The sequence below is a fragment of the Cibotium barometz genome, chromosome 50 (genome assembly GCF_041138505.1).
Source record: "Cibotium barometz isolate CiBa-2024 chromosome 50, ASM4113850v1, whole genome shotgun sequence".
NCBI lineage: Eukaryota > Viridiplantae > Streptophyta > Polypodiopsida > Cyatheales > Cibotiaceae > Cibotium > Cibotium barometz.
The window spans coordinates 21,703,092-21,717,446 of NC_141095.1; the positions used below are offsets into that span (position 1 = coordinate 21,703,092).

Sequence of the window (14,355 nt, forward strand, 5' to 3'; positions counted from 1 at the left end):
CACGCTTGTACCTACATAAAATATTGTTTCTTTTATCTATTTTCTCTTATTTTTGTGAATTTCCAACGTTACGTTGGCCCTCTGTTCATTGGTTGAGAGCTTATTTTTCCAAACCGTAAAAGGTCCCAAAATGAGCTCCCTTTTTCCCTAATGATCCCATTGAGGGGGAGCTCGAGGGGAGCTCGGGGGTCATAATAGTGAAGACACCTACCTACTTTGAATGGCGACTAGGTAAGGAAAAAGTTGATTGGCGGTCTTTCCATATCACAAAAGTCTACATACAAAGAAGACTTATGTCTCCTAGAAGTTGGAAATGTGCAAAAGAAAGCGGGTATGTTGTATAAAGCCATAAAAACTGGCACCCATACATTGAAACAAAGGAATGCACGCTTTGTCTTGAAGCCTGCTCAGCTTTCGAAAAATCCACCTTATTCTAATACGAGAAAGAAAAATGCTACCTCTATTGTTTAAGACTAGTAGCAATTGGATGAAATTATGAAAAAAATGCTTGTTAAAAATTACATTTTTTTTCTTTAATCCATGGTTTAAAAAAAGTGATGTCACATTCAGTCAAGTATGTTTTCCAAACACGGAAGGAATGTGGACATGTAACAAAAAGCCAAAAGATTGGCTACCACAAGTAGAAAAATGTGCAAAAGAAGGTGAATATCATACAAAAAACCAAAAAACTTTTAGAATTGGTGGGGTCTCACCCAGCTAGACCACTTTAATTGTTGATGGCTGTAGATGTTAAAGCTTTGAACAACAAGGCCACAAGCCCCTTGTGACCCGACTCTCTTATACATGAGCATGACCATCCCAGTGTGACACGACGAGCCTAATGTCTTGACTTTTTGTGTTTTCTTGTCCAATAATGCTTTAGTTGTTGATGCTTTAGTTGTTGATGGCTGTAGATGTTAAAGCTTTGAACAACAAGGCCACAAGCCCCTTGTGACCCGACTCTCTTATACATGAGCATGACCATCCCAGCGTGACATGACGAGCCTAATGTCTTGACTTGACTTTTTGTGTTTTCTTGTCCAATAATGCTTTAATTGTTGATGGCTGTAGATGTTAAAGCTTTGAACAACAAGGCCACAAGCCCCTTGTGACCCGACTCTCTTATACATGAGCATGACCATCCCAATGTGACATGACGAGCCTGCTAAGAAGGCGCTAATGCCCTGACTTGACTTTTTGTGTTTTCTTGTTCGATGGTTTAATCTTCTACACTTATACAATTCATTATAATGCGTTTTGTGTTTTCTTGTCCGATGGTTTAATCTTCTACATTACAATTCATTATAATGCGCTAAGGCCCCGACGGAGCTGAGAGGGAGTATCCCATATACACTGTTCTGATCATTCTTCGGAAGTAAAACTGTATATCGCCGCGCACCTGACCAGCACTAGGGTTCATGCATTAGCCCCGTCCTCCCGCCCTACTGGCAGCCGACGCAGGACCAGACTCCCATCAATCACATTAAAGCCTACTATAAGGCCTGCTAATACTCATTCTGCAGGCACTGGCCAGCTCCATCAAGGAGATGGAAATGTTCAAGACTGTGTAGACGACGGAGAAGATGTGGTGGTTGATAAAGATGAGATTGCTGCTGCTGATGACGACAACGATGCTGTTGATGGTGGTGATGACAACAGCGATACTGATGATGGTGGTAATGACGATGCTGATGATGGGGTAATGACGAGTTTTTTTTGTAATGTCCTCACTTGGCCTCTGAAGTAAACTAGGATCCTTCATCTCCCCTAGTTTATAAAAGATCTAAGGCCACCCCGCAGTAAAGTCGGGGGCTTGCAAATTGCCTAGTTTACTCCAGTTCTCGAGTTTGGACTTCTAATTTTTTTGCCTAAGTCTCAAATTGAGAAAGAATGGATTTGAACCCACGATGTGCCGCTAGGGAGGCCATAGTCTTACCATTAGGCTATAATTTCTGCTAGCTGGTGTGTTCGGCCTTTATTAATATATCTGCGCCGCAGCCCTAGTTTACTTTCGGACCCTAGTTTACTTTCGGGGATCCGACGGCCCGAATCGGCCCAGTCCAAAATCAGGACTCATCCAAAATCGATCCCACTTGAACTCCCTCTTAAATGCACCGTGCCTTTTAGACACGAGGGGTGTCCTAAATGTGATATGACAGCCATGCGTTGAATGGGTAGTTGTGCAATGATTTAATATTCCACTACAACATTATAATTTAGACACGGCGTTTGTTGCTACGCTTGCTGCTGTGAAAGAGCTCAGAGCTTCTTCCCAAATTATGGCCTCTTCTTCCCATGAGTTAGTTGTGAGGACCCTGTCCGCCTCCAATCTGCCAAACGTAAGAGCGTTTCCTTGGCACCAAACCAAGCCTTACTTCACGGTGACCGGCCCTGTAATGGGCGAATACAGAACCACCGTCGACACTAGTGGTGGTGAATACAATCCGACCTGGGAACAACCCTTCACCATTTCTCTGCAGCCATCTGCGATGCACCAACAAGCGCTGGAATTCTCCGTCTACATCAGCCGATCTTCACTGCACGGCGGCGACAAATTGCTTGGCCAAGCCCGTGTCCCCGTAGCAGATTTTGCAGGCCCCGACGAAGCTGAGAGGGAGTATCCCATGCACTGTTCTGCAAGCAATGATCATGCTTCGGAAGTAAAATTGTATATCGCCGCGCACCTGACCAGCACCAGGGGTCAAGCATTAGCCCCGTCCTCCCGCCCTACTGGCAGCCGACGCAGGACCAGCAGACTCCCATCAATGACATTAAAGCTTACTATAAGGCCTGCTAGTACTCATTCTGCAGGCACTGGCCAGTTCCATCAAGGAGATGGAAATGTTGTAGACGACGGAGAAGGTGTGGTGGTTGATGAAGATGAGATTGATGCTGCTGATGACGACAACGATGCTGTTGATGGTGGTGATGCTGCTGATGGTAGTGATGCTGTTGATGACGACAACGATGATGAAGATGAGATTGCTGCTGCTGATGACGACAACGATGCTGTTGATGGTGGTGATGCTGCTGATGGTGGTGATGCTGTTGATGACGACAACGATGATGAAGATGAGATTGCTGCTGCTGATGACGACAACGTTGCTGTTGATGGTGGTGATGCTGCTGATGACGACAACGATGCTGTTGATGGTGCTGATGCTGCTGATGACGACAACGACGCTGTTGATGGTGGTAATGACGATGCTGATGATGGTGGTAATGACGATGCTGATGACGATAATGATGATTATAATAACTAATCAGATTTAAGCTGCAGTACTTTCAGCTGTTGTTGCAGCCACAAGCGTAAGTTAATAGTATTACACTCTAGAGTATATACCACAATGAGGAAAACCGGTTCTAATTTTGCCTAGCCTTGTATCAACAAGATTCAATTTTTAGTTATAAAATAGGTTATAAAATAGGTTAACTTTTAGGATATAAAATAGGTTAACTTTTATGATATATTTTCAGTAAAATAGGTTAACTTTTATGATATATTTTCAATAAAAACAAGTTTGAGTTTGAACGTGATATTTTTTTTCATTGTTGGTGGTTAGAAAAATATTTTTTTAGACTTTGAACCTTGTAGTGAAGTACCACTCCCTCCACACAGACTTTATTTTTGACGGGCACCCTTGCCCTTCAAAATTGACTGGTTTGGTCAAATATAGCAAGTTTCAAGGTTGGGTATAGGTACTTGAAAAGTATAATTTTTTAAAATGAAGTTAGATAGCATTTGATATTTTGAGAAGGTTTATTTATAAATACCTTCATTTTCTTCTTTATGTAATTGGGTTTGTTTATAAATACCTTCATTTTCTTCTTTATGTAATTGGGTTCGACTCATACACATTAGAGTATTATACCATCCAATAATATATAGGCTTCGTTTCAATAGTGGCTATGGTTACCATCCAATAATACATAGGCTTGGTTTTGACAATGGTTATGGTTATAGAGGAAACCTCATGGAATGACTACGTGTAATTAAGAAAAGAGTTCCCGTAAAAGTGAGGAGCGTTTCCAGTTTGAAGAGCTAAGTTTTAGAATTTTAGATCGAACTCAAGATTTTAAATCAACCCGGGGCCAATGTTAGAAACACTTTTTTTTTCTAACCAGTGAAAAAAAGAACGAACTTCAAGCTTAATCGTTTTTTGTTAGAGAAATGCAGAGAATCACCGGTATTATATATATATATATATATATATATATATATATATATATATAAAAGATTAAATCGTGAAATTCAAGGCTAAGCATAGTGACAACCAGTTTCTCTCAATTTAAGACGTGAAAATTACACTAAAAGATAGTTGTTTTAAAAACACTAATAGGGCCTATCGGTCTAGTTCTCAACTTCAAGTTTTGCGGGTGTCTCTGTCTTGTCGTCAATCAATTTGCTCTAGTTCTTCAACGGGTTGTGAGTTTCAAGTGATGTGGAAATAGGTCTAGAGACTTAGCTTTGAAAAACCTAGATTTCAGGTAGTTTCAACCTAAATTTGGAAAAAAACAATGATGAGGAAGACATCTACAACAATGACAACTTTTTTACATTTGTGTTGCCCAAAAAAAAAAGCCCCAATTCTCACAATGGAAAGCTTCACAAATATGTAAAGTTTCAATCAAAATGTGCATTTCTCCCAATTCTTTTAGATAAAATGTAGGTTCTTCAAAAACACTTCATTTCTCGCACACACACGTGAATCTTAGCTGATTAGGAGACGCATCATTTGGAAGGCAGTGTACGAGATGAAAGAGTCATGAGTCAAGTCATTCATGAGCTTCTGAACTGGTAAGCGCTTATCGCAACAATGATCATGGATGCGAAACAGTTGGGGTCGAGTCTTGGAGGTAATCAGAGCTCACAAGAGGATGGAACCTAGCGAGCGTGCATGCAAGTTGCATACGTAGCGTGTGACAATGAATTAACATTGTGATAGGCATAGCAGCTCGTGACTCGCAAGAGAGAAGCAAGGTGTCATGAGACTGAAGACTTCACGAAGCACGAAAGCGAAGGCATCAATGCTTTCTATAGTAAGCCTCTTAGAAAATAGGGTTGGAAAAGAAGGCCCCTAACCAAGCCTCAACACTGTGTCCCATTGGGTTATAAAGACCCCTTAGACAAGAGTCACACTAGTGACCATAAACATTTTTTCCAACTATTGAAAAAAGATGACCCTCAAGCTCAGTGACCATAAACTTTTTTTCCAACTATTGAAAAAAAGATGACCCTCAAGCTCAATGATAGGTTAATGGTTTTATAACTAAAATTTCAAAAGTTTAAAATTCAAAGCTAGACAAAATTACGTCTAGTTTTTCTCAACTTGGAACCATGAAATTTACATTAAAGGACTTTTTTCATATACTGACAAACTGAGGGTGAGACATCAAGACTCCATGCTCGGGGGTGGTAACAATGAAGACACCTAGCTACTTCAAATGTCCACTAGCTAGGGAAAAAGTTATCAGCACGAGTATGCAGGCATTACACAATGTCCACAGTGTGGAGAATCTAGATATAGGAAAGACGTCCAAGGAGAAAGGGTTCTTGCAAAAGGACTCAGGCATTTCCCTATTATTCCATGAATTCAAACCATGTTCAAGTGTAAATCCATGGCGCCTATGATATCTTGGCATCAAACCACTAGATCCACGGACGATGTTATGTGTGTGTCCGCCCCGCTGATTTTCCTACATGGAGACACATTGAAGAGAAGTGGCCATACTTTAATGAGGAACCTCATAGTATTCACCTCGGGCTAGCTATGGATGGTGTGAACTCGTTTGGTCTTAAAAGTTTAACATGGAGCACAAGGTGGCCAGTTTGTCTTGTGAACTACAATCTTCCACTGTGCTAGCAATAAAGAAGGGACATATTTTTTTCTCATTAATAGTCCCTAGGAAGTACAAGGTGGCCAACGTGGATGTGTACTTAGCCCCATTAATAGAGGAGCTGCAAAGTTTGCGGGAAGGAATTGATGTTCATGACATGTCAAAGAGGTTTAGACAAAGGGAGTTCTCATTATACGAGGAATACTAATGTGGACTATGCATGATTGGCCAGGCTACAGAGAATGCAGTGTGATAAGCTATTTTGTTATTATGTAATATCTATTGATATATATATGGATGGTTGTGTAATATTATTTGTTTTAATACAGGACTATCAATCTCTAGATACAATGCATTCCCTTTGTGTGGCCCCAGACTAGATTCTCATCATTCAAGAGGCTTGAGAAAGATGGTGTATGAGGGTCACAAGAAGTATCTACCAGAAGACCATGAGCTACGTGAGGGCTATTTGGGTCGCCTTCATCATACACTAAAGGCAAGCGATTGGCAGAGAGCATGGGAGGAAAACAAAGGGTCTCCATCCCCTAGAATGAAGCGGCTATCCATATACCGACTACCATATTGGGAAGGTCTTCTAATTAACCATTTGCTTGACCCTATGTATATTTTTAAAAATATAGCCGTAGTGCTTTGGAAGACTATTGATGGGGTCATAGAGAGCAAGGGCCAAAGGGAGGATTTACAAATAAGTGATCGTATGCAATACGTATGGCACCGAACCAGAAGTGATTATAAGTTGCTATTACCTAAAGCTCCTTGGGTATTCATAAAAGAAGATAAAGCTCAAGTTAAGAAGTGAATTTTGGAGTTTCGTACTCCGACTCGATGTATGCACTGCCTAAAGGGAGCATTTACAAAGGATAACGAGCTCTCCGGCTTAAAATTACATGATTGGCACAAGTTCTTGCAATTTGTCTTGCTTGTCGCCATAAAAGGTTGCCTCACTGACAACATTAGGGATACATTATACAAGATTGGCACCGTGGTCCATTGGATTTCATTGAAGGAGATAAGAAAAGGCACTTTGGAAAAGTAGCCCGCTTAAATGCCATCCGCTTAAATCCCATAGAAGTAATTACATTAGAGGATAAGTTTCTCTTGACCAACATCTTAACCATACAAATGCATCTCCTAGTTCATGTTGTGGATGAGGTCCCTGTGGTGGCAGGGGTCGTCCATTCTCATTGGATGTTCTTTTTGGAGAGTTTCATGAAAAAGGGTTTGTGACATCAATGAAGACCCTTTTATAGATGTTAATAAAGACCCTTTTATAGATGCTTATTGCGACATCGCGACAAGCATTGGAAGACGTCATCACAGAACATAGTAGTAGTGCATTGGTGAGAGGAGGAGGTACTTTATGTGCAGTATTCTTAGTTCGAGTCATGGGTAAGAAAGTGAGGAGATTGAACGTGAAATGACAAAAATGAGGCCATAGAGTCTTTATATAGGCACTTCAACATTAGGTCATATTTTCAAAAATGACAATTTAGTGTGAAACCAAAAAAATAATAATGTCCTTTACAATTTAATGCCATTTTTAACCATTTTAGCACACCATGCATCATGGCATGTTGGCCCACTACTTTGGTTCCATTTAGCCTTATTCGTCTTCTTCATATGGAGTTGGAATGCTTTTGCAATTTGAGATGCCTTTGCTTTCTCGTTCTACAAGCTTCTACTCAATGTGTATCGAAAAAACCAATCAAACATTTCAATGAGGTAATTTGTCTGTGTCACCCCTCCACCATGATGAGTGTTCTTGAAATAGATTCCCTTTTTCCTATAATGGTGACTTCTCCATCCTTTGGGTGCTCTACATGTCGAGAGAACCATATTTTTCCAAGTAATATGATCCATGATCGTAAACAATATGCTGGAAACAAGCAATTGCGTGAGTGATTATAAATATGTATATATTGTAATAACTTGATAATAACACCATCTTGTCAAAACAAACCCAAACCTTTGCCCACTTATTAACGAAGACTTGCATCCTTGTCATAATCAGTAGTACACTTGGATAACTCTTTCCACAACTCCCATCTTTCTTTGGACTTTTTCCCCAACATGTGGTGTAAAAAACGCCTAGCCTTTGCTCCATTCATCGATACTTGTTGCACCACAACGTGATTATCTCTAGACATCTTTGCATCTTTCACTATTTTGGTGTTGCCTCAATGCACCCCTAGAGAGTTGAGTAGATCCTCCACTTTGGAAATGGCTTCCATGGATCGAGCAGCCGACTTCATAGTGAATGTAAAGTCAATGTGCAATTTGAGCAACTTATCTTGAAAATATTCTCATCATGGCATGTAATGTGCAAAAGTGATTTTTTCACATGGGAATGAAATAATGGGATTCCATGTAGGATCCTTTGCATCACTGTTTGGTAGTGCTTCCAAATGAATCCATCAATCCATTAAAATTCATAATCCTTCTTGCACTTTTGCTTTGATTTCTTAATGCATAGAGGGTAAGGAAGTAAAGAGGTAGCACTTGTGTCGCAACTAAGCATACATTTGATTGTTTTCAAATCTCCTCCTAAATGCCAATCCACTACAAAGGTACCCACACCTTTGTAGTGAACTTCAAGTTGTTCACCATTTATTTGTTGCTTGATGACTTCAACAATCCAATGATATCTTTAAAGCATCCAATTGAGCATTTCATGGTTCTCCTTTGGCACCTCAAAAGTTCCTAACCACCAATTATCTTTTCCACATTGAACACTGAAAGAAGGAACCTTGTCCTTATCCTTTGCATGTTCCATTGCCTCATTCATGAGTGTAAGTCCCATTCTTTCCAATTTGCACCCTTTGACAATTTGACACTCATCTAGATTCAATACGAAAGAGACCACTCCCATAGACTCTACAATCATGAAGCAACACATGATTAGATATATGTGCTGAGAGACTATAAAATTATATCATTGCTTGTTGAAGTCTCTTTAAATCCCAAAAATGTTGTTGAAGGCATGGTAATCTATTTTGATATCACCCTTTGATTTTTCCTTCAATACTTTTTTTCCCTCCACATGGAAATACTCAATGACAAGTGATTTTAAATGTGCACTATTTGTCTTCTTTGCCAATGCAACTTTGTATGGAGGTGGAAGTAATTGGCTTTTGACCCCTCGCTTGTGATGAAGAGCCTCCTTTGGGTGATGGCATAGATGGACTCATAGCCTTTTTTGCGAGACTTATGCCTACTTCATCACAAGTAGTTTGAATATCATTTGCACTTTGACTATCTCAAGCACTCAAAATCCCCTCAATTTTCTTCATGATATCTTTCATCCAAGCATCACAAACTCTTGTAATTGGAGTCACGAACAATAGCCAACATGTGCAAGCTTTCAAAAGGCTTGGGGTGGTATGTGTTTATGAATTCCCTGCCGATGCATCAATCAAAATGTTCCTGAAATTTAAACGTTGCAGAAAAGTGTTAGTTGTAGAACTCTTATTAAAGTTATTCAACACTCAAATATTTTTAATCATCTTGTTACCATGATTCACCTTTTCCTAGCACCACTGCCTCTATTGTTGCAAGCCTATCAATTTTTGATAGCTCTCTTTGGCATTCCCTTGCACCAATCGGGGTTTTCTTCAAATGATCTAATTTGAGTCTAAGCTTATTTAATTCTTTCTCTTGTTCTGTGATTTGTATCTCCTGGTCTTTATTCTTATTATCTAAATTTTATACTTGTTTTGTTAAATCTTCAATATTTGATTGAAGATGAAAATTTGATGTGTATATGTTTTGCATGTAAGCCATGCAACAGACTGTTAGACATTTACAATATCCAAGAAGCCCATTTTTCCCATCACCAATGTGACGTACTAAACTAGTCAGATCAGTGAGAATGGTGGGTTATCTAAGGTTAATGGGTCACATGGATAGATTGCACCCACCCATAAGTCTACATGTTTCTTTCCCTGAGCCCTAAATAAAGAAGTGGATGCATTATCTAATGGTTGTCTTACATAATGACATTTCATTGATGCATATTCCTCTTCTACATGAATATGAAGATCTATCTTATGTTTTTTTATGTTAGTAATATCTTCTAAAATAGGCATGGTTTAGACTAAGGTTAGCAATGAAAGAAGAATTAGAGTAAGATGAAAGGATGATTAAAGGAAAATAAGGTAGTTATTGTTGAAAATGACCTTAAAAAGGTACTTTTGAGGGTAACATATGATTGAGGGACCCTTTCTTGATTACAAAACGTTAAAAATCAAAAATTTAAAAAACCCTAATTTTAAGGTCCCATTATATTCGTGTTTTTCATATTTGGGGAAGAGAGAGGTGTGGGACCACATATAAATGCATGAGATTTTATGGACAAGGTATGGGGCTTGAAGAGGTAGTTATTGACTGAAAGTGACCTTGAAAAGGTACTTTTGGAGGTTATATATGATTGAGGGATCCTTTTTTGATTAAAAAATATTAAAGTTTAAAATTTTCAAAAAGAAACTAATTTTAGGGTCCCTTTTATCTGCGTTTTTCAAATTTGGGGAAGAAAGAAGTGTGGGACTACATAAAACAGGCAAGTGGTCTAAGGAATCTCACACATAAAAATTTCAAAAATGAGAATGGACTCTAGAAATAGTGGTAACTTTTTTAAAAAGTGAGTGGACCCTAAAGTAACAATAGGAGAGGATCTAGGAATTACTAGTCTAAAAAGGGACCCAAAAGTAGGGTATTTATTAGCTTATCCCCTATTATGGAGCCAGGTTTAGCATTCCAAACCCAAAAAAATAGCAACTTAAGCTAACCCTTTTACATGGCCCTTTTTATAGTCCATATTTTCCCTAATGCCTTTAGCTAACATTCAGCTAACCAGAAACCTCTTCAACTGACATAGAACTACTAAGATTCTACCTCCAAAATCCTCCACTAGTTCCCAGACAATAGGAACGAGTCCTCTTGGCTCCCAATATGTCCTCATATGTCTCATACGAGGACATTCTGGTGGCTTGGAGGACAAGATTATAATTGGAGACAAATGAAGCCATTCGGAAGCAGAAACAGGTGCTTCGTGTTAGCTAAGAGTGGATTTGCTTAGATGGTAGTTAGTTATGGATAGGAGGGGCTTTTAAGTGAGTGATGAGAGCTTTTGGAGTTGAGAGATGATAGCTGGAGGTTGAAGCTGGATTAGATAGGAAGGTTGGGAGGGTTTTTAAGTGTCCCATTGAGTCAGGTGGAGGGTTGGGGACAGTTGCCACATTGATTGGCACAAATGGGATCAATTTAATTGACTATATTGATAAAAATATATATAATTGTGTCCAAAGTGAATTGCTTGTCCTAAGTTCACCAAACATGCTTTACATCAAAACGGGAAACATTTTAGTCCCTCAAAGTAGCACATATGGGATCACTTTTCAAAATTATAAGCAAAAACAGAAGCATAACTCTATGACTTGTGAGATGAGATAATTTTCATAATTTTAGTAACTTGATTTCACTCAGTTTAAACCCCAAAAGAAATTTGGATAAGCTAGTTTCATAATGAAAACTCTCATGAAAGCACCAAATCTCCTAATGAAGTGAGTCCTAGAGTTTGTGATTCCTATTTAGTGTGGCGATGATATCTCTCTCTGGTATTACAAACTGATGCACATAAACATATTTTCATTTTGTTGTAACCCCAGTACTTGCAAAAACACATAGTAAATGTGCTTGCAAGGAAGATATGATTTCTTTCCATGCACTCTTTGCTCACAAAATCAGGGCAATTGCATTCAATTTCTATTTTGACTATCACCTATTACTCCCTTCCACTCTTTTCTAATGCAAAATAAAGTAATTTAATTGTTGATTGTGAGATCCCATTCTTTGTCTCTTCTATCACTTTGAACTTCTATGTAGTCGCATCTTGAATCTTTTGCAAAGCTTCCTATGATATCCCATGTCTCCACTTTTCTTTTTTTCCACTTGTGTTTATGCCTTCCTTATCTTTTGCAATGTTGCGTGCTACTGGTGATGTGCCATGTGGCTAAGTGGCCTTTTAAAGCCTAAAAGTTGTCCATTTTGGCTTAAAATGTTCATCAAGGGTCAAATTTGTCCCTTTGTGCACTGGCCAAATAAAAGAAACTAGTGGAGTAGGTCTTAATATGTTGTGGTCCAATTTCCTTGTATAGCCTATTGTTACAGAACCACATCCACAGATCACATACACCACTTGCACCTAGATTATTCCTCTGTCCCTAGAAAAATGGTGTTGTGGCACACCATTACTACAAGAAGGTAAGAATTGCTTGCACTTTGCTCTTGGAACACACATGCCCATACATGTTACTCTGAAACATTTTAGACAGGTCCTCCTTATTTCCCAAGCTTCCTTTGGCACATCACTCTCAAGTACTATGGTGTCATGTGCTCCCACATTGGTAGTTCTATCTGTAGTGGACAATACTCTCTCCATTGTTCCCTGACGGTTTTGAATCTATGGTTGCACCATGCTAGTGGTGGCTGATAGGTGTATTGAAATTTAGCTTATGGGGCATTATGAGACTAATAGGAAACAGTATAAGGTAAGATTAGAAAAGATTATTTATATATAAAAGGTTCAGGGTATTTCAAATTGGAAATACTTAAAGCAATGGCTAATAGGCATTAAGGTCAATGTAAAAGGGATGTAGATGGTACGTAATGGAAGCCCAAAGTCCACAAAAATAGGCACCCCCTTCTAGGGAGAGTTGAGGAGGCATTGGATAGTGAAAGGGCCATGCCTAGATATTGAAATGTCAAGGGGATGAAGTTGGAAGGTCATGCGTCACCTAGGATTATATAACCATGTTTTTAGGGTCCATTTGGGATATGGTTGGGTAGAGAATCAGAGTTCTAGTCTTACAAGTCAAGTTATTGATGCAAGGAGCATTACATTGGTATCAGAGCTAAGTTCTTTCTTTCTCATGTTTCCATTGAGCTACTCATTGCTAACTCTAATCTTTACTCCTTAATCTCTTCTCTATTTATTTCCATAATTTAACCCTTAATCTCTTCTCTATTCATTTCCATAATCCTCGTATTTCTCAAATCTTCTCCATAGAAATACTTATTGCTTAATAGATTGGACATACCTCTTGCCTAATTGATTGAGCATACTTCTTGCGTGATAAATTGGGCATACTTTGGAGATTCCACATGAAGCAAATGGATTACATGACAACCTTCAAGAATCATTGAAGAAAATATCAACACAAGGAGGAATCAATGGCATTGTTCCTCACGTCATTAGAGGCAATTCATAATTACCCAATCAAGTAAAGTCGTTGTGCTGCTTTTTTGTTTCTTTGTAAGAAACTTTCCATTTTGCTTATTGTTAAAGTAAATGGCTTCTCAAGGTGGGAAGGATGAAAATTGGGAGAAGGGAAAAAACACAATGTCCTCTTTCCACATGGAAGAGGATATTACAAAAACAAATGAAATAGATATGCAAGATTTAGATCTTAATGACACTACAAGGGATCGGGCTCATACCCGCGCTCCTAGCCGCTAAAAATGACTTGTGGGAAAAAAGTAATGGGCCCGTGTATCAGTGCGTGTATCATTGCGACTAGAGACATGCGTGTAAAAGCGCGTGTATAGAAATAGTTAGACGTGCTGATACACGGGCGTATACACGCATTTTGTTAGTTTAGCTGCGCTTAGACGCGGTGATAGGAGGGTGTATACACGCATTTTGTCAGTTTATCTGCGCTTATACACGCGTATTTCACAGAGTTTCCACGTATATACGTGACTTTTCCAGAGTTGACGCGTCTATACACGCGCATTTCACAGAGTATCTGCGTATATACACGTGACTTTTTGCAGAGTTGACGCATCTATACACGCGCATTTCAGAGAGTATCCGCGTATATACACGTGACTTTTTGCAGAGTTGACGCGTCTATACACGTGAACAGAGAGCAAAAAAGAAAATCCAGAGAGTGCTATTTGGTATACCTGAATGCTGTTCCAGCATTCCAGCACCCAATAACACTACCATCCACGAGGAAGATTTAAGACAAGAACGACATGAATGCATACATTGTCAATACACGATTCAAGACAGACATGAATGCAATACTATCAATTCACGATTCAATATTACTATCAAAATTTTATGTGTACACATATATACAAGGGAGTCCATATGTCGAAGTAGCCCATGGCTTCAGTTTTACAAAAATATATATACAACCACATCCTCAATATGGAATGTGATACTATAAGTCTGAGTACTACTCAGACTCAGATGATGACTCGCTGCTCTCTCCATGATCAGATGAGCTCACATCGGTCGGAATGTCTGATGAGTAGTGCTCACGTCCACCCTCTGCAGTGGCGGCGGGTGGATCATCAGCAGGTGCAGCAGCAGCTTGTGCCTGTTCAAGTAATATATAGTATATAAGTATATATATATGTAATTCAATAAACCAAAATCATTCGTTTAGAGTTTTCAAGTACCTGTCGACCGTATGGTCTCATGGCCATCTC

The 14,355-nt window shown here is 39.1% G+C and overlaps 1 protein-coding gene across 1 annotated transcript; it reads left to right on the top strand.

Annotated features, from left to right (window-relative positions):
* The first annotated feature begins 669 nt into the window (after positions 1-669).
* On the top strand, positions 670-3,523 carry LOC147609939 (uncharacterized). Its single transcript, XM_086786880.1, has 2 exons — positions 670-3,452; positions 3,486-3,523. The coding sequence occupies exon 1, from the start codon at positions 2,280-2,282 to the stop codon at positions 3,261-3,263; it is 984 nt and encodes a 327-aa protein (XP_086643006.1). The 5' UTR covers positions 670-2,279; the 3' UTR covers positions 3,264-3,452; positions 3,486-3,523.
* The last annotated feature ends 10,832 nt before the right edge of the window (positions 3,524-14,355 follow it).